The sequence below is a fragment of the Thunnus albacares genome, chromosome 7, assembly GCF_914725855.1.
Source record: "Thunnus albacares chromosome 7, fThuAlb1.1, whole genome shotgun sequence".
In the NCBI taxonomy this organism is placed as follows: Eukaryota; Metazoa; Chordata; class Actinopteri; order Scombriformes; family Scombridae; genus Thunnus; species Thunnus albacares.
In genome coordinates, this window is record NC_058112.1 from 15,194,077 (window position 1) to 15,219,213 (window position 25,137).

Genomic DNA, 25,137 nt, shown 5'->3' on the forward strand with positions numbered 1-25,137 from the left:
AATGGTATAGAGTAGCATCAAGAGAATAATTCAGGCATAGATAATGGTGTGGTAGCGTGGTTTTACCCTTGAGTCACAACATTGGATTTGTTGTGTGCGTGTGCGGGCGTGCGTGTGTCTGTGTATGCATGTATAAATATACCCTGGGGCAGTTAAGGTGTCTGTAAAATGCCTGAAGAATCACATTTCCATCAGAAGGCGCTCTTAACCCTTTCTTGTTTTCTTTGTGCTCACCGCTCCATGCAGCGTCGTGGCTGTGAGTGTCATGTACACTTAGCTCTGCGAAGACAGACAAGCAGAGGAAAGACATTCCCATATGACACCCACAGACTGGAGATCAGATCAGTGGAAAAGGCTGACAGGGGAGCAGCAGCAGCAGTAGTGGTGGCGGATGGAGAGCGGAACACTGAACGCTCTTCCAGGGTGTAATGTGAACTGACAGTGTTCCTTAGGGATGGTGGGAGAGGGAGCATCCGGAATTCCTGGTGCTACTGGACCCAGAGCCCAGCTTGGAGTCTTGAAAGCAGTGTCTCACTCCTTCTTCCTCTCCAGCATGAGGGATGAGTCTAATGGACCGTTTGTCTGAACGGAACGCGCTCAACCTCGGTTCACGCTGCACGCACTTGTGCTAACATACGCCAAGGTCCCGTGTGAGCTTATATGTTGTAGGGAGACTGAACTTAGCTTGTCTGTTGATTGGGGCTGTGCTGATAAAGATATAGAGAAAAAGACAAACAGGAAGGTGGGGAGAGAGTTGAAGTTTACACTCTTTATCACAGACAAAAAAGCATGTTTGTACATTGTTATTATAGAGATATGCTCCTTTAGGCCTGCATACGTCTCTGCTGAGGCCTTTGCCCCGCAGCAGAATGCTACAGTGGGATGGAGAGGATGATGAATATTTAGCCTGTCTTCCTCAGTGTGTAAATGCAGCAATGCATTCACTTCTTAAGTCATTTATCTTTTTCTGCTCCTCTCCTATCCTCACCCTGTCTCCCAACATATGGTGTAAGATGAGCCTCACATACACACACAAACACCTGCTAAGAGCACACAGACAAAAGTAGAGCTGAAATCATTGGTTGATTAATCGATTAGTCCATCGACAGAAAATGAATGAGCAACAGTTTTGATAATCAATTCATCTTTTTAAGTAATTTTTTAACAAGAATGCCAAAAATTCACAGGTTTCTGCCTCTAAAATCTTAAAGGACCATGCCCATAGTAACATTGCTTTTGCCTGCTCTTATCAATCATCCTGTTCAAACTGGTCATTAAGAGATCCCATCCTAATGTGCTTCAAATGTTAGTGATGAGGGACAAAATCTACGGTCCTCATTCTGTGAAAATGTATATTCCAAAGTTTCTGAAGTTAGAATGAGGCCTCAGCAGTCTGAGTTAAACAAAATCAAGTGAATAGCTACCTGGACTTTGAGATAAATCACAACTTAACTTTGTGATTGAGTTTTTTTTTTATGCTTCCGCTCTGGCGACAGCCATGGCCGGAGGCATTATGTTTTCAGGTTGTTTGTCTGTCCATATGTCCATCTGTACGTCCCATTCTCGTGAACATGATATCTCAAGAACGTCTCGAGGGAATTTCCTTAAATTTGGCACAAATGTCCACTTGGACTCAAGGATGAACTGGTTAGATTTTGGTGGTTAAAGGTCGTTGTGACCGTTTAACAGTCTCTAAGCGAAGACGGCATGTTTCCCACTGGAAATTATTCACTGGAATCATACATATCAATATAGTGATAACTTCAATTTCTCCAAAAAAATACACTAATACCTTTTATTAAATTCCTTCAGTCTTCACTACAAATATTGTATGAGTCTGGACATGGATGTAAACTTCAACTCGACTGGTTGGCGGAGGCATACAACCACGAGGCGGTATTTCTAGTGTTTTGATGGCAGTGATGATAACACTGACAGTTGGCAATAAATGAATAAATAAAGGCTGTTACCGTATTGTTTTGTTGTTGCTGCTGGTTATTACAATCATATTTTTGTGTTTTCTTTCTCTACAGCACAAAGCAAGAGTAGAAGCCATGATGTGCGACCTGGCCTCTCTCCGCAGTGTCAGGGAGTTCGCTGAGTCTTTCAAGGCCAAGAAGCTGTGAGTATAAACAACAACATTAATGTTATAAGCTCATATCCCTCCCCTCACTGATATTTTCAGATTTTTTACCCAAGTTTTGTTGGGATCAGAGATAGACTTACAAAACTCGGAGAGTAGACTTTCGCCTCCTGCTAATGCTGTATTCGGGCTCAAAGTTCATTATAGTTGAGCAGTTTGCACTTCTATGGCTATTTAGCTGCACAGAAGATTAAAAATTGCTCTACACAATGTCTCACTTGTGCGTTTGGGATGAAAACAGGGTCAGCCTTGTCCCACCATCATTCCAGGTACCTGTTCTGAATCATTTATCTGAGAAGAGGACAGGGAAAGTCTTGTGTCCATTCTCTGCAAGAATCGTCATTGTGAGGAGACAAGAGCTGATCTTCAAACTCTTTGTGAATCAAATGTATTCACCAACCAATAGCCACCTTTAGGCAGCCATCAGTTGTCAAACTTATCTCAGTCTGGTTACTCAGAAAGACAGAATGAAAAGAAATCACCAGAATAAAGATATAGACGAGCAAAATGCAGTGAGGACTAAACAGAGTCTCTTATTCAGGCCAATTCCTGTATTCATCACTATTATTTCTCCACATACGCCTAAACACTTAAAGGACATCCAAACTGTTACTGATGAACACCATACGGACAAGGTCCCAGGAGGCGTCGTGTGTCTATTTGTGTCGATTTGCTTGACATTGGTCGAACAGGCTAACAGACTTTATTTTGTGGTGGTCAGCTTTTACGGCATGTGTCTTGTGCCTCGTGGCCGGTCGCGTAGTTGCTATTTTGGGGTCATGTATTTTGTCATCCATACTGCTCATCCACCCGCAGGTCTCTAGACAGAGGAGTGTGTGTGTTTTTGTGTGTGTGTGGTTGTTGGTGTCAGGGGAGCCCCTTGGGGAGAGGCAGGGCAGTCATTGCCCGTAGCAGCCCTGGGGCAGGGTATGGCCATCCAGGACACGTGTCTTGGGTCACAGCCAAATCTCATGGTGGCTTCCCTCACTCTGTGTCCTATAGTTTCCTCCCACCTCATACACGTATCCTCCCATCCACACTGAAGTATGTTGACCTCCCTTTAACCCTACTGTCCCCAGAATTATTCTCTTTTTTTGCATCTTCCCCTTGTGCAATTTGTTTATCTGCCTGAGTGTCTCTCTCTCCCTCTCTCATGTCGTCATTCAGTCTTTCTCTGTCTGTGTCGCTCTCTCTCTCTTTACCTCAGTATTTTGGCAAGGTTGTATTTCTTCATTAGCTGTGCTGTTGGGGGGGGAGTGAGGGAGTCCCAGGGGACGTCAGAGTACATTAATTCTCATCAGAAGGCGAACAGAGCAGAGTGGAGGCTGGGAGCTCTGAGCTGTGAATGGCACTGGGCAGCTGTCTGAGTCTACCACTACTCTATTACTGCACGTATGTCTTCAGGCATAACACACACACACACACACACTCACTCACATACATGTGCATACATGCACGTAAACACGCAGACGGTTTTGTGTGCTGGCGCACACACACACACACACACACACAGTTTTGTCAACACACAAGACAAACAGACACAAACACACTCACACACACACACACACACACACACACACACACACACACACACACACACACACACACATACACACAATAATGCTCCTGCAGCGTGTCATTGACAGGTGAAATGTAATCAGAGTCTTTTTCTTTTCCTTCTCTCGTTTCTCACTCCCTTGCTTTTAAGTGCTTTAGTCAGTGGCTTTCACGCTGCTTTGTGTTCCATTGACCCCGATTCCGCTTTAATTGCCTGTCCTTTGAAATGAAATTACCTGGATATTGATATTGTTGAATGCAGTGCAATTTCATTGGGGTGTAATTGATGGAGGACGGCGCTGACAGAATGCCCCTAATACAATTTCTACTGAACGTTCCATAATTAACACATGCAATTTATTTCCACCTGTGTTTTTTTTTTCACTGCATTTATCCTGTTCTAATTTCAAACATATTACATGTAATGTGTGGTCTATATAAATACATGAAAGCCAGATCAAATTAGTCTTGAATTCTTCCATTCCTTTGACTTATAGTGAGTGTAACATCGTTATATTGTTGTGTGTATGTGCACACTTTACAGGTATGCAATCATGCTGTGTGTGTGTGTTTAGATATGGATTAGGATGAGTAGTGTCTGTGTGTGTGTTGCCAGTGCCAGTTTCCCTGTTGCCAATAAAGTGCAGTGTTAATGACCAATAGTCTGAGCCCAGCTCACATAGGCAATCTCCTCCTGCTGGTCCACATTATCATAGAGGTCAAGGGTCATACCCAAGGGGGTTATTTAAAGTAAATATATAAACTGATGTCTCCCTGTTTGGTAGTTAACACCCTCGTTTGACCAGCGCTGAGATTGCACAGTGCAGACAGTGTTGTGTGAGGTCTTAATGTGGAGAGTGGGACTGTGGTATGCTGCAATAGGCCTATTAAAGACATTCATTAGACCTGCGCTTATGAGAGAGGGACTAACTGGTGGGCAGTTGAATTAACAGGCCTTTTACATTACAAGCAGACTCACTAGCGGCCATCAGAGCTACATGGGGGAAATCACTCACTGGTCAGACAAAAGTTGGTTATTGGAGTTTTTGATCACAAATCTGCGATATACTTTGAGTGACATACTTAATTTTTTTGACTAAACTTCTGACTTTACAGTGTGACAGAAGGGACAGGAGCTAAATGTAAACCTTAAGAAGAGTACCTGATACAAGCAGTAGTTTAAAACAGATACAGCCACAGTGAAAGGTTGAAAAGTTAGGTCAAGAGTAGAGATACACCGATACTGATACTGATATCGGATAACGCTCCGGTGCTGACTAAAATAGCTGGATCGGGTATTGGTGACAATGAGCCGATCTGGATCTTGAATACCATCATTTGAATAAAAAACAATCCAGTAAATTCATATCTATGTATTTATTTACTGCATTTTGTTTTACAAAGCTAGGAAGGCAATGTTTAAATCAAGCCTGATTTTGCCTTACACATAAAAGAACTGATAACAGTCTCTTCCACACAGCGAGGCAGCTTATACAGCTTATTAATTAAACACTGGTATCGGATCGGTACTCGGAATCGGCTGACACCGAAAGCCCAGATATCAGTATCGGGACTGAAAAAGTGGGATGGGTGCATCCTTAGTCAAGAGTTCGTGCCTGCAGTGTTATTGTGCAACACCTAGCCTGCATGGTGGGGACAGAGCCAAGAGTTTTGCCTTGTGAAGCACAATGTTACTGTACTTCACACTCTATTAGACAGGGGAACACTGGGCCAAAAACAACCAATGTTTTTTTTTTTTCTGCTTTTAAGATGAGAGCAATTTCAGGGGAAAAACTGACATCACAGAAAATGTGATGTTTTACTCTTCTATCTTGTTTTATCAGGTTTGAGTTGACGTCACTGAGATCATTTATTATTATTTTTCTTAAGATGATTTGTGTCTACCAAGCTTTTAAGTTCCACACCTCATTGTATTTTGGGTGCAAATTTAAACATCTCACTGCTGTTCCATAGATAATATGCTAAGGTTAGCATTCTTTCAGTTTACTTGTGACTAGGTTTGTGCTCTTTAATGAACCTTGTGTGTTCAGAGGCCTGAAGGTGATCGTACAGTACACTCCTATGTAATAGCATGGGATGGCTCATTATAGCAAGGCATAACAATTCACACATTAATTTTCCAGCATCCAGTTTTTAATTAATCCAGTAGGCAGTCTTAAACACAGGGTACACAAATTGCCTTCGGCCTCATAATTAATTCTAATGGAAGAAATTAAAAATTGGTGGGGTGTGTTTGGATTGTTCGGCTGTGTTACTGTGGTTTCGAGCTCACTGGAGCGACGCTGTCACCGACAAGGATCTCTCACTGCCCTGACCAATCCAGCAATCTCCATTCACTGGCACGTGAGCAGGGCGTGTTGCTCACTTGCCCACACGAAGACTATAAGAATGGAAATGCGTCTGTGTGTGCTAAAGCATACGCTTTTTTTACTGGCCCCTGCATTGAATCAGTTGCTTTTTATATCATGACTTGCCACAGTGTGTGTATATTCCTTTGATGTGCTCTCTTCTGTTTAGCCTTTCCCAGTCGATGTGTTGGTGGGTTTGGTTACTCAAAGTAGTTACACAGAGCCTGTATCAACACTCATTACCTCCACCACGCTTGTGTGTTGAAACGGTGTGAGATTGCTTTTCAATGTGTTGTTGCTCTTGGATTCCAGCCAACTGTATTCAGTATCTACAGTACCTGTCGAGCCGTGGGGAGTTGCACTGGAAACCTCTGTATCATATCAACATTACTGATGCTCTGTCTCTGTAGACCTCTTAAGTCTACTGCACTCTGGAATAAGACACCCTGTTTCCTCTCTCCGCATTCTCTTCTCACTATTCCTTCCTCTTTTTTATTTCTTCTCCCTGTCTTTCCTTACTTCTCCCTCAGCCTAATATGGTATGAAAATCCCCTTTTTATGCAGCCGCATCCTCTCTGTTTTCACTTATAACAAATAAACAATCAAACATGCTTTATTTCCTGCTTTTCTCTTCCTGTAGGCCTTTGCACATCTTGGTGTGTAATGCAGCGGTTTGCACTCAGCCGTGGAGCTTGACAGAGGACGGTCTGGAGTCCACCTTCCAGGTCTGCCATCTGGGTCACTTCCTGCTGGTCCAGTGCTTACAGGATGTGCTGCGTCGCTCGGCCCCTGCCCGTGTTGTGGTGGTGTCTTCAGAGTCCCACAGGTAAAGACGATAAACTAGACATGTGAAAGTTTATTTTTTTTCCCAGGTTGACTGGTTTGGTATTAGGGATGTATTTGTTCTCAAGAGAAGACTGTGGCTTTACTGCAGCTAAAACATTAAATCAAATTAAAAAGTTTTCTTTCTGTCTCACTAATGAATAAACATGAATTGTGCATTTTGAAATTGAGTGCTAATCCAGCTAATCAATTATTTTAGAGAATGGGCAAAAAACTAAAAACTTTTCTAGCCAATTTTGTGCATCTATAAATTTAGTAAAGTTAACTCATGCAGAACCTTTTATTCAACATGTCTGAAAACATGATAATGACAAATTCCAGTGTGATCTGTGTGCCACATTGTATGTGGTTACGTTAAAAGAATATTTCAGTTTTGGGTGAATCCTGCTTTTTTTTTTCCTTCCCAGAATATATCGCCTGTTGACTTTCTTATGATACAATTTTTAATTATAATGATACCATAATTTTTACTTGAGAAAACTGAGATAGACATGAACTGAGCTAAAATGGGGTAAAAGCATGTGTGTGCAGACACATAAAGGCATCCATGAGTTTAGCTGACTCTGTGTAAGTAGAGAAAATGGCAAATTTAGCCTCAAAACACCAACAATATGTTTAGATGCTAGAAAAATTTTACTGACTTAATTATGAAATTCTTAGTGATAAAAAACACTTAACTCAGTTAACCATCCAGTCAACTAGTCAACTATTCTGGTCTTTCACCAGAGTAAACACTGTTTTCCACCTAAATTACATCACCAAATTATTCTGATCTCCCCAGAAAATGTACTGCTTTACTCAGCAATGAATGAGAAATTATTTGACGGGAGAGAGGACATAATGTGTAACAGTTTGATGTTCTGTTCATCCAGCAGGCCATTTCTAGACTCTCTCCCCTGTCACATTCAAAACGTACATTTATCTAATATACCTTCCAAAATTGCGGGCATATAAATATTCCATGTAGTCGAAATGGGAATCAAACCCCAACTCTGGCAGAACGCACTGCTCTTGAGCTTGAGTACCACGCTGTTGTTTGACCTGTATTCCCCAATTTCCCACGTTCAGTCATATTAGAGCCACACTGATAGAGTTTACGCAGTAATACCCCAAAACTACCCTATCTGCTCCAACTCCTCAGCTCCAGTCATGCCGTTTTACTCGCTACATTTGGCCAGTTTTCACTTCAAACTGATAGATCAGACTTAATGTGTATTGTCAAACATGACAGCCTCACTCACTGAAAACTCATTTCCCTCCACACGCTGTCACTATAAATTAAACGTATCATCAACATGATGGATGGACTTATCAGTTAAAATTTACTTTGATCAAGTATCTGCTCCGTTCTGTCTGACCCCCTGACTCAGCCCCTTTTCTGTCCTTCTGCCATTTATTATTCTTTAAGTCTTAAATCTTTTTTGTTAAGCAACTCCACTCCATAGGCTTCTGTTTTTCCTGTCATACAGTAGACAAGCATGATGTTTTGCAGTGCTCTGTGAGCCCAAGCCCGGGTCCATGTGTATCGGAGTCCGCGAGTGTGTGTGTGTGTGTGCGCGACATTGATCCTAGCTTCAGTCAGTCAGACGGCCAAGCAGAGTGATTGATTGGAGCTCGGCAGAGTGACCTGAGACAAGGAGAACATACGCAGAATTATTCTAGCAGATCAAACAGCAGCACTATTACATGGGCCTTCATATGAGTTATGTTATACAGACTGCCATGCATGAGAGGACAGAAGCAGCGGAGGGGATGGTTTGACACTCAGATTCACTTGAGGTCACACTGCTATTACATGCTGTAGGAAAAGTAAGAGGAACAGAGAATAGGAAAAGCTTATTGGAAGAAAGCATGTCAGGGAGGCAGTATTGACAGCATTAGATTGATGCAAGACTTGCCTACACAGTAAGAAAAGTGAGTTCACACAAGTTTTGGCGGTGTAAAACACTGCCAGGAATCTGTTAAAACAGGCAAAATGTGCAGGATTTATGTATATTCCAAGGCCAAGAATGGTCAGGTATTCTCTTCACTCTTTGCCCTACAGCTCTCCCCGTCTCCATTCCTGCCTCCCCAACACATACACTCACCTATCCTTCTCTGCTCTACAATCAGCCTCGGCTTTAACCTCTTCAAAGAGGGCTTAGGCAGGACCAGAGAGAGTCAGTTACACACTGACACAGACTAGACGGAGGGGAAGAAGGAGCGAAAATAGACAATATCTTATATTACATCTTCCATTCTGTCCACCTCATTCCAAACCTATATTACATCTATTGAAGTCGCTCCCTTTTTTGTTTGTGTTATTTTCACTTTCCGCTGATTTCCCCCGTTTATTCACTTAGCCTCCCCTCACAAGCAGTGTGTGACCCCTGACCTGGCAGCATATTGTATTCCCTAAGCCCCTTGTCCGCTGGTAAAGCATTGACCTATAAGGGATAAGGGTGGGAGAGATGGACACGTGGGTAATCGCTGGACACTTTATCAGTTTCCAACACAGGGGCTTACTGTGGAATTGGCCCAATACAGGTTTACTTTGCCCTACAACTGCATCAGATCTGGTCAAACAAGGGGAGATAATATCCTTAATGAAATTACCTCTGATAGATGTAACCTGCAGCTCTGGCTCCATACTTTCATGAACAGACAAGATGTTTTTTTGTCACCCAAAATCTCTATATTTTATTATGCCAGTTTGCTGTTGAGCTCAATGTGTGGATCAACTGGGAGGATAATTCACTGATTGTAATATCACTGTGAAACCTCATTCAAATGTAACTAAGCACAACTTCAATATAATGTCTGAACAGATTTGGAAAAAAAAACTACATTCAGTGCTCAGGCAATTGATTTATCAACCTCTACTTGCTAAAGTAGTTACGAAGTTGCAGCACATGAAATAAAAAGCCTGCAGATGTTGTAATTTAGCCAAGCAAGGATGTTGCGGAAGGCGACAGTAAACAAGAGGCAGCCAGCTTGTAAAATCACAACAAGGAAACCAGGTGACATTTTGATTGGTTGTTTTCTAATGACTGGATTAATATGTAGGATGTGTTCCACCGGTTTGATACCATTTCATTAAAGAAAACACACATGCTCAGACACACACACACACACACACACACACACACACACAGGGAGTGTAGTTCTTGTGTCTGTGTGATGTTATTGTGTGACTGCATAATAATACAACGAGTAGTGTAATGTTTAAGGGGCCTTGTCAAACATCTGGATTTTAACAGCTCTGTCGCAGGCAATTAAAGAACATCATGTCACGTCTTTGATTTGTATGCAGCCAGCGCCACACATCTGCCCATAGATAGCCTACACACACACACACACACACACACACACACACACACACACACACACACACACACACATACTCTAACTACTCTTGATCTGAATTATCTTTCAGGTTCACAGACCTGTTAGACTCGTGTGGTAAGGTGGACTTGGCCCTGTTGTCTCCGCCAAGGAAGGAGTACTGGTCCATGCTGGCTTACAATCGTGCCAAACTCTGTAATATTCTCTTCAGCAATGAGCTCCACCGCCGCCTCTCACCTCATGGTGTCACCTCCAACGCAGTGCATCCTGGGAACATGATGTATACCTCCATTCACCGGAGCTGGTGGCTGATGACCTTTCTCTTCACGCTGGCCAGACCTTTCACCAAGTCTATGGTAAGTTTGAAAAAAAAGTTTTGAAAAAGTGTTTTATAACCTTGTTACTGATGATCTATCGCACCACCTGACTGATTATTACCTATAATGATGTTGGTAGTCACCAGAATGGATAGCTACCACAGTAGCTCTGTACCTAGTTGTATTTTATGCATTTCATGCAATATTACTATCTTCTTTTCCTGACTCGGACGGGTCCCTTAATCAGCCTATATATTTGTCTTGGCATGTTCTTGGGAGAGAGGAGAGGAAAAGGATGGAGAGGCGTTGATCTGCTCAGTGCTGAGGGCTCAGGGAGAGAGTCTGGGTTTCACAGATAGAGAGATATTCTGTAGTTTGTTTTCCTCTTCCTCCTGTCACTGTTTATTTAACTCTGAGAGACTGTTCCCCTATCCTCTCACCAGGGTAGTCGAAATTCCAGATCCTGTGTACTGTGACTATTAGGTTACAGTAAATGCACAGTGCAAACTCTCTACTCTTATTCAGTCATGTACTCCAGAGTACTGTCAAATATGTTTTCACAGTACACCCCAGTCCCATCAGGAGAACCTATTACCAGATATTTTCAGATGCCTTATCTTAAGTTCTGAATCATATTAGCACGCTAACTCAACCCTGTTTTGCAAGGACCTTTCTGAAAGCAGAGACACAGTAGAGAGATTATATCGTCACTGGCTGTCTTTGAGAGGTACAATTTGAGGACGCCAGGTGCTGTGCTGTGGGGACCTGTGGTTTTTAATTTCTTTAATTTTGATCCAACAATAAAACCAGATCCCCTCAGAGAATTGACACTTAATTATGATGGGACTTAGTGTGCCCCTGTGACCCTCGGAGCTGTATTTCTGGGTCAATAGGTAGAGTCTCAATTGGCAAACTGGTCCTAGGTGAGGGTCTTGGGACACTGAATGCCACCGGGCTGGTCAAGTGTGGGGATACTCACAAGCCCTCAGCTGGGAAGCTTTGTTTTGGAGTTTTCCTCAGAGAATGAGAGTATCACCTCTACGCATCTGTGTTTTGCAGAGAGGAAGGTTGTGACTGTTGGTTCTTGTGGGTGTAACAGTGGTTATATTGGGTGCCAAGGCCTTCACTATGAGACATCTGGTTCTTGTATAAACAAAGCGAAAGCTGTGTACCTATTCTCGGCAATAAGTCAAGCATGTTCTCTGTGGTTGTTTGGCTTCTCCAAGGTTGTGCTTTTCACGGATTCTGTTTGTTATTTTCATGGATAGAATTTACAGGTGCAGCCGGAGAGTGGAGAGTGTCCAGTTTGGCAACAAAAGCAGGATTGCTTCTCAGCTTTTTGCCAATAATGTTATTTCTGTTGGATTCATTGAACTGTTTCCTCCAGCACTGTGGCAGTTTTCAAAAATATTGATTAAAATCTGCCTTTTTGTTAGTTGTAGCTCAATTGTCACAGCCTTAAGAATTTTTACTCAAATTTGTATACATATTGACTGAAGTTGAAGCATCGGATATGGGAGTTTTGTTGTGCAATGTTTGCACTAGTGTTATAACCAAAACACATGTATATATTGCTGTCAATGGGATCCAATGAGATCAGAAGATATAAGCAGACCTTTTGCTTAAGTCCTCTCTTAAAGGTGTCAATAACCTCTATAGTTCAGCTTAGAGTGATGACCATAGTGCGCGTGTTGATGCATCTGCGTATGTGTGTGTACAGTAAACGGTTGCATGAACTGTATGTGTGTGTGAGAGAGGGTTCATATCACATGTGTGTGCTTGTGAAGTGATATTAGGTGCCTGAGGTTAACATCCTCGCACACTTTGGATACTAACGATAAAATCCAACCCTGTGATGTAGCTTGGTCTATATTGTGTCCTCTGCTCTGTAGGACTTTTCAATGGATAACAGCACTCTACCCTTTAGGCTCCAAAGCCTCCTAATATATGCTTTAGTTTGACTGTTACATCTTTCCATTAGCTACTCTTCATACTTTATCAATTTAGTGTTTGCACTGAAGGGAAAATGTGATGTGTTGAAAGGCAGCATGGTGGAGTTTTAGTGAAGCGTTATTCTGATCCATCATGTCTGACAGACACAAGGCCTCAGGCCATCATTTGTCTCTCCTCCCTCTGACATAGGATGAGAGATGAGAGGAACTGCTCCTCAGCACCTTTCACAAAATGCCAAGCTGAATTTCCTCCATTTAACTATTTCTGTCACAAAACACTTTTTCCCCCTCTTCCTCCTCTACCATTTTTCTTAGTGCTTTTTCATCACTCTCTGTCTTGTTTCAATCTTCAAATTTGGTCTTTGTCAATTTCAGCTGGACCAACATTTGTTAAACATGCCTTTTAATCAAATGATTTGGAAGTGAACCCCAGAGTGGATGAGACTTCTGTGTTCTTTGTGTGTCTAAGGGAGAGGCGTGTTAACATTTTTGGATGTGAGCACACAGATGCTATTAGTAAAGCGGTCTCCCCTCCAGAATGGGGCAATGGCTTTTCCTACATGTGGTTAATTAAACGTAGTGTAGCTGTTAGTAAATATTAAAGGACAAAGGTAGAGCTAGTAATTAAATTCTGGAGTGCTGACACAGCGATTAGCTAAAACTCATGTCTGATAAAGGCCACACATGCAGACACACACACACGCACAGATACACAAACACACCCTTAAGCTGAGTATTTGCTCTTTTTAAATCTGGGCTTGATAAGGCCCCTGAAAGTGTATCCTCTTTAAAATCCCACTCCTCACTCCTTCTGCCCCCACATTAAGGGCTTAATAAAACAGTGATATTATTTCAGTTATTGGTTGCAGGGATATGAAGATGGTATCGCTTTAATTGCTTGCGTACGCTTGCGGGATCCATGGAGATTGTTCTGGGATGCAAACATAAGCAGAATGTCGACTCCAAAAAACAATCACAAAGCCCCCGTGTGTGTTCTTGCGCAAATAACCAGCCTCTCATTTAAAACACAGGTTTGATTTATAGGAGCACAGGTGGAGTGATATACAGTTGCCCTACACAAGTAGACTCACACACAGACAAGCACACACATGAATTCACAATACAGAGACGACTGAAACACCTGGAGCTACATGTGGTCCTAAATCTTTAATTTGATTATTGCAGTAAAGGCGAGGAAATGTCATCTCAGGCCATACGCTCCATTCTTGGTCATCCAATCATGTTCCTGCTATCCTCCCTCATTAATTGTGCTTCATGCTGTCTTATTTTATCAGCTCCCCACTTTTACACTTCACTTTTATCTTTTTTGCTGCTGTATTTTTGTTCGCTTCATTACCAAAATATATTTGGACTTCCTCAGTTTTGCATCCTTTGTGTTGTGGTTTCTACTTAAAGGAAAGAAACTTCTCCATTAGCAGAGAGCACAGCCCACTCTGCCATTGATGTACAGTGCTGATTCCATTTTGCTGAGTTGAGAAAGGCATCTATAAAGAGCCATGACATTTTAATCAGCCAAACTATCTCTCACTAACATCATGTTCCCCTCCCCATGCCTTGATCTACTTATCAGAGATTGTGCGACCAGGCCTGTAACTCCTGTTTCTTTAATTCAGCGTGTTTAGAGTGGGAGTTTTCCCTGTGTCCTTTGGTGTGATTATCAGCGTTGAATGATCTGGCCTGCAGTGGTGTGTGTGTGTGTGTGTGTGTGTGTGTGAGAGAGAGAGAGAGAGGGAGAGACGGAGACTAAGAGAGAGCAAGAGCAAAAAACAGCTGTTATCACAGTTCTGAGATTTAGTTGCAGCAATTTAATGCTCAAAATTTGATTGGCACAGATATTGGTTGATTTATTTGATGTAGGATAGTGAGATGTTCGTGACTTTTACAATGTTGGACTAGATCATATATGCAATAAAAGTTATTAGACAATTCACTTTGAACCACAACTCAAACATTTAAACAGCACATAATGAATTTCAGTGACTGTTGCAGTTATTAGTTGGGCTGTAACCTTTGTGAAGTTGTCACCGTCCTGTCACGCTGTAACGCTGACCCTGTGACATTTTGTTGACTGACTGATTGCTCCCTAAAGATCAACGTACCCTCAGGCTCTGAGCAGCTGGGCTCAGCCTATACTCATCAAATCTATACCTTAACTATAGGCACAGACAGTGCTGAGCTGAATGGAGATCAGTGTGGGCAGTTGCTCCAGTACCTCATCATCCACTGTGATGGATAAAAAGAGGGGAGGGAGGTGGCACAGGCCTAAGAGGCTCCGCTGGTCCAATCAGACACCTCAGGACCCCCAGGGGCCAGTTTCATCAGCGCTCCCGCCTAGTCCCATGCTTCTTAGCGTTTTAGCATGATTATTTTACCCGGGATCCTGCCTCGGGCACCAGGCCACCTTTTTACATATGCACAGGCTGAACTTTTGACCAGGCACCAGCAGTCAGGGCTATATTAGAGAAACGGTTGTTCAGTCAGGAGTAATGGGACCGCTTGTGCCTCCTCTGCTGAGCCTTGTCTACTGTGACCAGGATCTCTCGCCTGCACCTCAGGGGTTAACCCCAGAGACAGGTCCTGCAACGAAGACATCAGCATTACCATATAACAGACATACAGTGGGTTGGTTGGTGCTGTATGTGAGCACAGCAGCCACTGTTACTTCGCTGTTCTTTATCAGTTTCTCTCTCTCTGCAGACAGACGTAAGGTCAGGTGCTCTATCTGCTATCTGGTGTAGCATACAGAAACAGTAACTCTGCTGCACACCCAGGAACCTGTGTGTGTGTGTGTGTGTGTGTGTGTGTGTGTGCGCAGTGCTGTGTGTGGTGCTCAACCATGCGGAAAGAAAGAGGAGCAGAGGTCCCAATCACCCTGCCAGCTCCCCCCTTCTCCTCTGTGGGGTTAGATGAGCTGCCAGGACCTTGTAATAGAGTCCTCTTGGATGATTAGGAGCTACACAGGAGGGGGTCAGCTCCAGCCTGACTGGAGACACTCTGTAGGTTTTCTCCTCAGTGGTGTCTACAGAATATTAGACATTATGCCAATTGGTATGAGGTTCACATACTAAAACTGAAGCTCTCTGATGATGTACGGGTTTTCTTTAGAGGCCAGGTTTTAGATCATCTTGGAGGAACTAGATGTAGTGAATGTGATATTCCTGCCAGACATTCCCTGCTGTGCTGCTGCACTATGTATGGTAAGAGAGAGAGAGAGACATGGGGAGAGAGAAGAGATGTGTTGGTGTGGGGATGGATAAAAGCATACAATCCCATTTGGCTGTATTGACATGTGTGTTCCTGCCCAATCCTGTTACTGGGATTATTGTCCACGGAGATACCATTTCATTAAAGAAAACACACACATGCTCAGACACACACACACACACACACACACACCAGAGATGGCCTGAGGCCTGGTTATGTGGTCCATTGCACATGGAAACTGTGTAAATGGTTTATTGTGGATGAGTTGATGTGATGGAGAGCGTGTCTGGATCAATAAAGAACCAATCAAATGCTGACAGTCTGCTACTGTATGCAGTCAGTCATTCACCCCTCCTGCCTGTGTACAGTTATACAACATGAGTGTGAAGGAGGCACAAACAATATCCCTGTTGAAAGCGGAAGAAGTTAGAGAAGAAAGTCATTTTTAACTATCATCAAACATTTTAAAATGTAATTTAGTGCAGCTGCAGAATGCTGCAATATAGTGTTATATTGTTTATAATGTTGCAAATGTTAATCTGCTTTGTTTTGTATCTTTTTGCACAGTGTACATACATTTTGTGTTTGTGAAGGAATGTTACTTAAAGCCTCCACCACATCCTCTCTGCTCCTCCAGCCCCAGACACCTCAGGGAGGCCATTAAGACGTCTCCCCAGCCGGGGTTGTCTGAGTCTGGGCTGTGTCTGAGTTGGGGCTGGGCTAAATTACCCCAGAGCCACAGGTCAGAGCCAGCTAGACCCTCGTTGCCAAGGGACTCCATCTCTAATAGAAGGGATCAGAATAGGCCAAAGAGCCAGAAACTGACCTGGCCAGAGAGACATCCTTACTCACTTACCCTCTACTCTTTCTCATCGCTCCCTTCACCCTTCGTCTCGCTTACCTGTAGAGCTTCAGAGCTTTTTTCCAGTGACCCTCAGAGAGGAGAAAGATGTAACCTATCACCCCTTCCTCACCCATCCACTCCTACTGCTTTCCTGCCACTGACCCCCCCCTCGCCCCCCCACAACTCGACACACATAAACACACACACAACTCCCTCCCCTCTTTGTTGTGACACTGAGCTGATGGACTATTTTTCAAATTGATTTCAAAAATGTACATAAGCAGCCGATCCCCTAGCCCAGATTACCTATTGATTTTTAATATGAAAAGCTCATTATATAAGCAGGAACTGCAACACAAAAAGCTAGCCAACCTTTGCATAAATCCTTTAATTGAATTTCCAGAGCCCGTGGTTCTACATTTTTTAATTAAATCCATTTCTTTTTTTAAGGGTTGCTGTGTAATTTGCATGCTGTGAAGTGGGTGCTGTCCCAGATAAAGTGCCATTGATCCTTATTAAGGCTCACCTCTGGGCTTGCTGAAAACCAACCGCAGAAATTAAATGTGCTCATGGTGCATACACTTATTGCCCGCATGATAGGATTAGAGGCAGAGGGAGAGAGAGAGAGGGAGGGAAGGAGGAAGATAGAGATGGAGAGAGGAGTGATGGGGTAAAAGGTGGGGAGAGAAGGGGGGGGTTATTATTAATAGTTGTTCATATTAATGTAATATTTCACCTTTCCTCCTCTGGGATGAGATTGTGAAGAGCTTGTTTATAAATATAGTGGTGGTGTTGGTGTTATTTGGGTTTCTCATCAGACACACTCTGGTCTGGTCCGGGGTTGCTTTGATTTCAGCGTTTAAATCTGTCACCACACTGACAAGATGTGGCTGCATGTTCATGCGTTTCCCATGTTAGACCAGTTTTTCTCTGAAAGACATGCACATCTTTGTATTCTTTTTTTAAATGAGGGAAAGTGCTCTTGATCATATGATCATGTGTAAATGACGCCAGTGATCATATTTCTCATTGATTCTTAGGAGGTCATGATTATTAGGAGGTCATGGTCTGCAATCTGTCTAAATACAGGGTGTTTAACTACCTATTTAGAGATTAAATGATACTTAATTTTCTTGTCCTTACCCTACTTAGCATCAGGTAACAGACTGTGTGTGTGTTATGTGTAGGTGTGTGTGTGTGGCAGTAATTTTTTTTTTTTTATCCTGCATTTGTGCTCTGTGATAAAGCAGGCCTCTCCTTCCTTGTCTTCCTGTGTGGCTGTATGCAGACGGTGGAGTAAATCAATAGGGATTAACCTGTGACCCCAGCCACATACTTATAGCCCAGTCCTCGCTGCTCACACATCTCTCATCAGTTTCACTTAAACACTGCACCTCACTCAATAAGGCACCACACGCTAATTCATTTCAAAGATGGAGAGGCCCCTATCACACACACACACACGCACACACACACACACACACACACACACACACACACATACTCACGGACACAAAACAAAACAATAAATAGTGTCACTTTCAGATGACATAAATAAAGTGCTTGGCTGCAGTATCACAGACATTAAAACAGTAGTCACCAGATTTTCCATGTGAGTGTGCTAATACATACACACACACACAGTGAGTGAATGAGACTGGAGCTGCAAGTAATTATTATTTTCATTATTGGTTAATCTGCAGATCATCTTGATTAATTAATATAGTTTGGTCTATAAAATAGGTATACTTTTATATTTAATAATTAATTTATTATTTAAGTATAGATAAATTAAAGAAAACATTGATTTTGTTTGTCCAGAACTCAGAGGTTATCAGTTTACAATCATTGAAGAACAAGAAAACAATTTTAATACACATTTGAGATGCTGTACACAAGGAATTATCATGCACACTTCTAAGTCTATATTTTATTCTGCAGCTCCACTGGAATATCTTTGCATTTAAATCTATCAATTAAATAATTAGCAGTTAAAATAAACTCAGTTCAGCCTCTATCTGTAACAGGCGGTTTTAGCTCCTTTAAAGCCTCCCTGATGAGCCCACTCTGTTCTGATTGTCCAACCTCCAGAAGATGCCCTTCGGCAGACTTCCGACAGAGGCTACATAAACAAACAGTAGCAGTAGGATTTCACTTCTTTTCTCGTTCTTTAATCAAAATGTCAACTTCTCAAATACATCCGTACATGTTCGAGCCAAAATCCGATCTGAAATATGTGAGTGGACAATTTGAAAGACCTTAGCAACAAAGACTACAGAGCAGATGGCTGTTTGTGAGCATGTGCAAACGATCTTACGTCAGTCCAATGAGGAAGTAGAGGTAACTTTGCAAACTGAGCGTGGGCTTTTGACTTGAAGGTGGCATTTTTACCTACGTCTACCTCAAGTTTTCAAACTTTGACCATGTTTAACATAGATATTCAACAGTGTATAAATAACAGAAAATCACAAAAGCATATGTCTCCTTTAAAGAATTAATCAATGAACAAAATTGTTTCAGCTGTAAAAGAGATGAAAAAAATCTAAACAATTTATAGAAAGATTGAGTCCATAGTTTTAATTCTGTACACCCAAATTCCAATGTGCCTAGGTTTAGAAAAATTGCTCTGTGAAATTTCTGCCACCACCTGAATACAATAATGGAAGCAGCATTGAAAAATTAAATTTAAAAATTTAGCACCAAGTTGTCCTTGCAGAAATGGTGACCTTTTTACTCTGGATAATTCACAGAACATGTGAAATATTTTCATTGGAACTATACCAAGACAATCTGGACAAATAACGCCAACTCCCTGCATGGTTACATATATTAGAGTAAAGTGGGGAAATGTCTTTTTTTTTTTTTATTTGGGTGAACTGACCCTTTAAGTGCCAGTTCTCACACACATAAAGACACACACATACACACTTGCATTCTCTTCTTTTCACTGTTTTGCTCTTGAAATATTGACATTGGCTGACTGATTGGTCTGATGTCTCTCTATCTTTTGTGTACATGTTCATGTGAAAATGTGTGTGTTTTGGAAGTAAGTGTGTGTGTGTGTGTGTGTGTGTGTGTGTGTGTGTGTGTGTGTATGTGTATGTGTGTGTTGAGCGGTGCAGTGTCAGCAGTATGTGCTGCAAGTATTGACCCAGGCCTGTCCTCTGCTCTGACTGGCTCTTGTCCCTAACTTGTCATCTCTCTCTCTTTCTCACAGTGAATCCCTTAATGGTTGATCTCCTTGTGACTTGATCAATGTTTTTATATTCATTGTAAATTTCCAACAACTACAATTCTATAAGCTTTATCCTTTAATGAACACATCCCTGTGTGTTATTTGTGCCTTTATTGTCAAAGCGTTATTCTGCATGGAACACTTTGCTGTAAAACACATTCATCTGATAGGGGTTAGAGATATGAGTGACCTCAGTAATGTACAGGGTGGTACCTGAGAGCTCAGCTATGCTTTTAACCCACAAACAGGTTCATATAATGCTCTTCACTGAGTAATGGTGGAAGGTCAAATCATCAGAGGAGGGTGCCTTTTCTCCTGTGGACAAACCTAAATATGAAGAATGTCTCACCTTTTTTTCTGAATGTGTAAATGGACTGATGATTTATTTCCTATATTCCACATTTTATCAACATTCACCTAGTTTACATTCTAAAATGCACCCCATCGCTTACACCACTCTCACTTACACTCTTTCTTTTAGTGCATCACTCTCTCTCAGGAGGGTAGAAACTACTCATTGAGGTGTGTGAGGGTGCCGGCCAGAAACAAAAGGCTTTGATTTCCCTCATTTCATTTCATAATCCAATCAATCAGACTAAAACAGCCTGGTTCCTTTTCTGTCCTCCCCTAACCAACCAACCATACATATTTACACACACACACATAGGGAGCACCTCCTAAATGCATGTGGAGCAGGTCGTTCCAGTAGTGGGGAACCCCCCCCCCCCCCCCCGGGGTTAGACCACTCTATGTGTTATTGATTGCGTTGCTGTTGCATGTTGTGCTCAATCATGTGTTCCATGCGTCTAGCGTTGTCCTCTCCCACCTGGCCCATTAGATTAGGCTAATGCATTCAACCATTGATTAGTCATTACACTCAGACCTGATCAGCCAATCGCCTACCTGCTTTGACTCTACTTGACCTGTGAACCCTGGCTCTGGTGTCATCTCACCAGCTCTAACATGTTAAACACACCTACATACGCACAGCTCACAGCTCTATCCGATATGTTTCATGTAGGGTTATAGTAGGTACGGGTTCAGCCGGGTTCACTACCTGTATGATATTCGATACTGATACTTTCCTAATCACATGCAACAGAGAGCTATAGATTGTATCATCAAGCATGCAACGGTTGTACCTGCCATTGATCTTGAAATTTACCATGAATGAGCTCGTTAATTTGAGCGCAATAAGAGCTCCCTGCAGAAGTCAGAGTGAAGCGATATATGAAATGTTTTCATCTCTTTCTCAGCCTATAAGGGTTGTATAAGCCTGTCTCCTGTGCTAAAGGAATGTAAGCACATTTACTCAAGTACTGTACTTAAGTACAGTTGTAAGGTACTTGTACTTTACTTGAGTATGTCTGTTTTTTGCTAGTCAATATTTCTACTCCAGTACATTCAGAGGGAAATATTGTACTTTTGACTCCTAATTTTATCTGACAACTTCAGTTACTAGTTACTTTGTAGATGAAGATTTTATTCTTGTAGATTATCAGCAGTGGTTAAAGGAATATACCACAGATTTAGCATTACACTTATACACTGTTGTCGGCCTCAAAATGGACACTTAAAAGTAAAAAAAAGTATCAAAATTGATGCGGCACAACCACAATTAACCACAACTCTTTTATTCCATACATTCATTCCTCTTCATACACTCTGGAGTATTATGCTCGTAGCGGCTAATCTAGCCTCAAGCCGCTAGCCTCAAGCAGAAATGAGTGGGGGGCTACAGAAATCACTTCAACTCCACACAGCAAGATTTTTTAAGTTTTCAAACTTTGTCTTCATCTCCAACAGATTTTATTGTGACATCGCTTTAGGGAAGTTATCAGATTTTTGCACAGCTTTTTCTGGAGCCACAAAAGCTTTTTTTATACAACTTTTTTGCATATGCAGTAGTACTCCCCAAGACCTGCGAACAGGCTTAGATGTGTAAAATCTGTGCACTTTCCCTTTAAAGGTAGCTTTACTTGAAACCACCACAACATGAATGCACCATCCAATAAATGCATTTTTGAATTTTTACCAAATAAGATTGTGAATGCAGGACTTTTACTTGAAATTGAGTTTGTTTAAATTAAAATATTTCAAATTTTACTTAAGTAAAGGATGTGCGTGCCTCCTCTACCACTGGTCCCCTGTTCCTGTATGAAATTGTGTCTCTGTCAGCTGCGTCCAACCATCCAATGTCAAGACTCTCACCTTGACAGTTGTGCTTAAGAAATAATAAGTCCCCTTCTCCCTCCACTCCCATCCTCCTTATTTGCTCTTTTCCTTCTTTTCCACCCTCTCCACAATATTGAGTATGTCTGTGAGGAATAGCTGTTTTAGGGACAGGCCCATTGATGTGTGTGTGTGTTTGTGCGTGTGCGATGCAAAGCACAGAGCTGAGTGATTGGGGATAGATGTCCTTATTGGATATGAGCTGGCTACTCCGTGGCTCTGCATTAAATTTGTATTGAATAGGAAATTAATGATTGGATAATTTTATTGATGTTTCTGGTATTGAACATATAAACAAAATGTTCTTTTGAAGCATTGTGTGAGTGTTGCACCCTGTGGGGGAGGGAGCAGTCCCAGTTGTGCTTAAGAAAGAATAAGTCCATGTTAAGTCCATAGTGTATTGGAAAAGAGAGCGAATGGATCGATGGGGCCTCGGTGCTTGAGACACACTTTAATTGTATTATTTTCTTTCAGATTTCTGCCCTCTCATATCCATCTCAACACAGCAGTGACAGATTTGATATGTATTGCCGACATTGTCATGAGGACAGATTTGAATTTATTGAACAGTTTCAAAAAGGAATTTGTTCTGCTTTTATTAGTAGACCCATATGGGGTTGTAGTTATAGTGTAGTGTTTGACAAAGGGACTGTTTTTTTTTCCGTCGGTGTTGCAAGTGCTCTGATGCATTTTTGTGTACGTCGAATCAATACAGCACCGCCGCCGCTTGAAAGTCTTCAGAATCAAACACTTACAACTTTCTCAAAGTAGAGACGGACTGTTTCTTTTACTGTGAGTCGAATGGGAACAGATCAAAGAGATGAGAGATGGCGAGACTCTGAGTGGAGGAAACTTGTTTAATTAAAATGAAGCGATGAAGGGGGATAGAGGGATGTTCTTTGATGCGTGTTCCGGACGCGCCGTGTACGTTATGCAGTTATTACACACAATTTTTGTTTAAGAGGTTCCAGCAGAGGGTGGGACAGTAGGAGGTGTTGCAGACGCAAGGAAGGAGAGAAGGAAGGAGTGAGCTTGATGAAGTTTCTGATTATCCCACCTCCTCTGGCACAGGGAAGAATTACTGAATGCCATTTGGGTCAGTGCTCTTTATGGAACTACATTTATGAAATACATCTCTCCCCCTCTTTCTTTCTCTCTTTCCTTCTGTCCCTCTCTGTATCTCTCCCTTCCTCCCTCTCCTCTAATTGGAGATGCAATAAAGGTGTGTGGGGTCAGTGGTTCTTCAAGGTGAGGCCGCATGTGTGTCTCACTCTAATGTTCTCCTCCAGACACACGTGCAACCGGCGGAGTAGTTCCCGCCACTCCAATCTCACATTTTCTGCCTTGCTCACAGAAACCACAGACCTTAAACACCTCAAATAACTTAACTCACCCTGCTCACCTATTCTGTGATAACTTTCTTTCACTAATATATGGCTGTATCAGTCTGTAGCGCCACGCTTCGTGCCCTGACCTCCTCTCTCAACTCTGTTCCGTGTCCTTGTGCCAGCCTGCTAAGCCAGAGGGCACGCTGAGGGTGAATCAGAGACACAGCTCTGCCAACACACTCAGTGGGAGAGGCCCTGCCAAGGGTGCCAAGGCCTCGAGAGAGAGAGAGAGAGAGAGAGAGAGAGAGAGAGAGAGAGAGACAGAGAGACAGAGAGAGACAGAGAGAGGGAGAGAGAGAGAGAGAGAGGAAAAAAGGAGGATGTTGGGGGGAGGGCAGGGAAGAATTTGGAGTGTGAAGATAGAAGTGAATGACTCAAAGGAGAAGAAAAAAGAACCTCCAAAAACAACAAAAACAGGAGTTTTGTTGTGGGGTTTGGAGGAGAATATATATCACAAGAATGAAAAGAGAATGACCTTTTCTGCCATTCTTCCTCGATTGTGTTTGTGCGTGTGTGTGTGTGTGTGTTGAAGATTCAGAGCTGTTGCAAAGCCACAAGCTCATGATAAAGTACAAGCTCTTTGTCTGAGGAGCACACTAACCCAGTACCATTCAAGGCCAGTAGGGGTCATTGTAGTTCAACTGACTGAGCTGCGAGAGCTGATCAGTGAGGGTGGAAGCTGCGGGACAGGCAGCTTCTGTTCATTTTCTCATGAACTCTTTTTTTGAATGTATGGGATTAGAATTCTGCATTTATTTCAACAAGCAAATTTTTCTCATCTTTTTTTTTATTCTGTTAAACTTTTTTAATGACAGTAGGATGCATTTAATAGCTGGTGACCCCTGCAGAAGGTCTGGGGTCATTTATGTAGGCTTGAAGCACCTCTCACACAAATAAGTAGTGTTGCTAATGACACAAAGCTCAGTGGGTCTTTTGATTTATCTCCTTTCCTTAAAATGTTTTAATACAAAGTACCAAAAGTGAAAAAGTGTTGCGTAAGATAAGGTTAGCTTTTGTGAATGAGCAGAACACCACCCTCTGCTTTAACTTGCCGGTTGAGCCTAATTGATTAGCAGTTGGGAAGGCAATTTAATGTCCAGGTTGAAGAAGGCTTTGCAAAGTCTTTGCCTCCAGGTATTGTTTGAGACACCATTGTTAAGGAAATAATTGTAGAGTCTGTTCCCTTTAAAAAGCTTCCTCTTTCACCAAGGCTGCTGGAGTGCTGAGGAGAGACAAACTCTCTCTCTCTCTCTCTTTCTCTATGCATGCCTATTCATATTTGTGCTTCATGCAGTTCAACAACACCCATCTCTGTTTGTAGATCATATTTAAATGTGTATGGATGGATGGATACAGTCTTAAAAGTAAATCGTCTCATTTTGCTAAACATTTTGTGAAAGCACAATGAAAGTGACTGGGATGTTGAGGGTTTTAGAGTTGTAATAAATTTATAAATTCTATATTCATGAAATCTCAACTCCTATTCTGCTTCTCTTAATTTGTGTTTACCAAACACTTGCATGCCACCATCGCCATTGACCTCCAGCAGATGAATATTAGATGAAGCAGCAGCCAATATGTGAATAGCTGAGTTCAGGACAGCAACGATTTTAATGGCAGCAAGCAGCCATTAACAGTATATCTGAAAATAGACAGAGGATTTTCCATAGATCATTAATGACGGGAAATCTATCCCTCTTTCCCTTCC

At 42.1% G+C, this 25,137-nt stretch overlaps 1 protein-coding gene across 2 annotated transcripts in view; it reads left to right on the plus strand.

Moving 5' to 3' along the window:
* The window catches only part of wwox (WW domain containing oxidoreductase), a 139,384-nt gene that overhangs the window by 35,175 nt on the left and 79,072 nt on the right, over nt 1-25,137 (plus strand). For both annotated transcript variants that reach the window (XM_044356136.1, XM_044356137.1), the window contains exons 6-8: nt 2,034-2,122; nt 6,710-6,895; nt 10,328-10,592. In XM_044356136.1, coding sequence (XP_044212071.1) covers nt 2,034-2,122; nt 6,710-6,895; nt 10,328-10,592 — 540 coding nt within the window. The remainder of the gene's footprint in view (nt 1-2,033; nt 2,123-6,709; nt 6,896-10,327; nt 10,593-25,137) is intronic.